Genomic DNA, 909 nt, shown 5'->3' with positions numbered 1-909 from the left:
CAAATGTTTTTATGTTTTTTGTAAGCTGATCATGGCTGCAGCTAACTGAACTTAAATACACACAATTACAAACACCCTTATTAATAGAACATAAATAAACAGCAATACGTGCCAACTGCCCACGTTTTTAATAAGACTTTATAAAATGTGCGACGTCAGGGGCCATGTGACGCAACTGCGTAATGGCGTAAAATAATAGCCAAATCTGTTGTTTGAATCGCTTTTTAAAAACTGCCTGTTCAAAAGAACCGATTCGCGGAAACGACTCGGACTTCTTATCGTTGGTTGTGAGGGGACTGTAGACTGGAGCGGAAGCTCAGAGTGTTGTCCTTCCTTCTGCCCGACTCTCAGGATGAGGATCGGTCGCAGTTTGTCTGTATGTCTCTGATCATATCACACCAGCAGCTCCTCTCCCACCTCCCGAATGCAGGTAAGAACCTAAGTACTGCATTCCGGCGTGGTGCCTTTGCGTTCTTTATGTCTTTGGGTGTCAAACACGCCCGCCGTCTCCAGCCCTACCTCCAGAAGATCGGCTAAGGAGACGGTGTGTGCCGTAACTTAATAAACACGAGAGAACCGTGTTTCAACCCATTACACAACACATAGTTTCTCCTGATTAATAGATGACCGTATTTGGTGATAACGAGGAACGTCTGACCTGGTGGCACGGCCAGATCTGCTCCTGCTTTTCATGTTGTGCTCACCAACCAAACTTAATCTATGTAAATCGCAACTTTGTGCATTCACTGACAAAGCAAGAATAGCTAATAATAATAGCCTTACAGAACACAAACCTCGTTATTGGAGTAGTTGACAACTGCACTAGGTCGTTGACACGCTTTTAACTGTAACGCGAAACACCGCGGTGTTTTTAACAACAAGTCCAAGTTGGGTTCAGCTCGGAACATT

The 909-nt window shown here is 44.4% G+C and overlaps 1 protein-coding gene across 1 annotated transcript in view; it reads right to left on the bottom strand.

The window, feature by feature from the left end:
- The window catches only part of LOC107579936 (39S ribosomal protein L1, mitochondrial-like), a 2,520-nt gene extending 1,827 nt beyond the window's left edge, over window positions 1–693 (bottom strand). The window contains exon 1 of the mRNA XM_016265716.1: window positions 659–693. Within this exon, the coding sequence (XP_016121202.1) occupies window positions 659–693 (35 nt within the window). The remainder of the gene's footprint in view (window positions 1–658) is intronic.
- Between the last annotated feature and the right edge of the window lie 216 nt (window positions 694–909).

This window comes from Sinocyclocheilus grahami, unplaced genomic scaffold (genome assembly GCF_001515645.1).
Source record: "Sinocyclocheilus grahami isolate Dianchi unplaced genomic scaffold, SAMN03320097.WGS_v1.1 scaffold22074.1, whole genome shotgun sequence".
NCBI classification, from domain to species: Eukaryota; Metazoa; Chordata; class Actinopteri; order Cypriniformes; family Cyprinidae; genus Sinocyclocheilus; species Sinocyclocheilus grahami.
The sequence above is the reverse complement of the archived record's forward strand: the minus strand, read 5'-3'. Positions and strand labels throughout refer to the sequence as shown.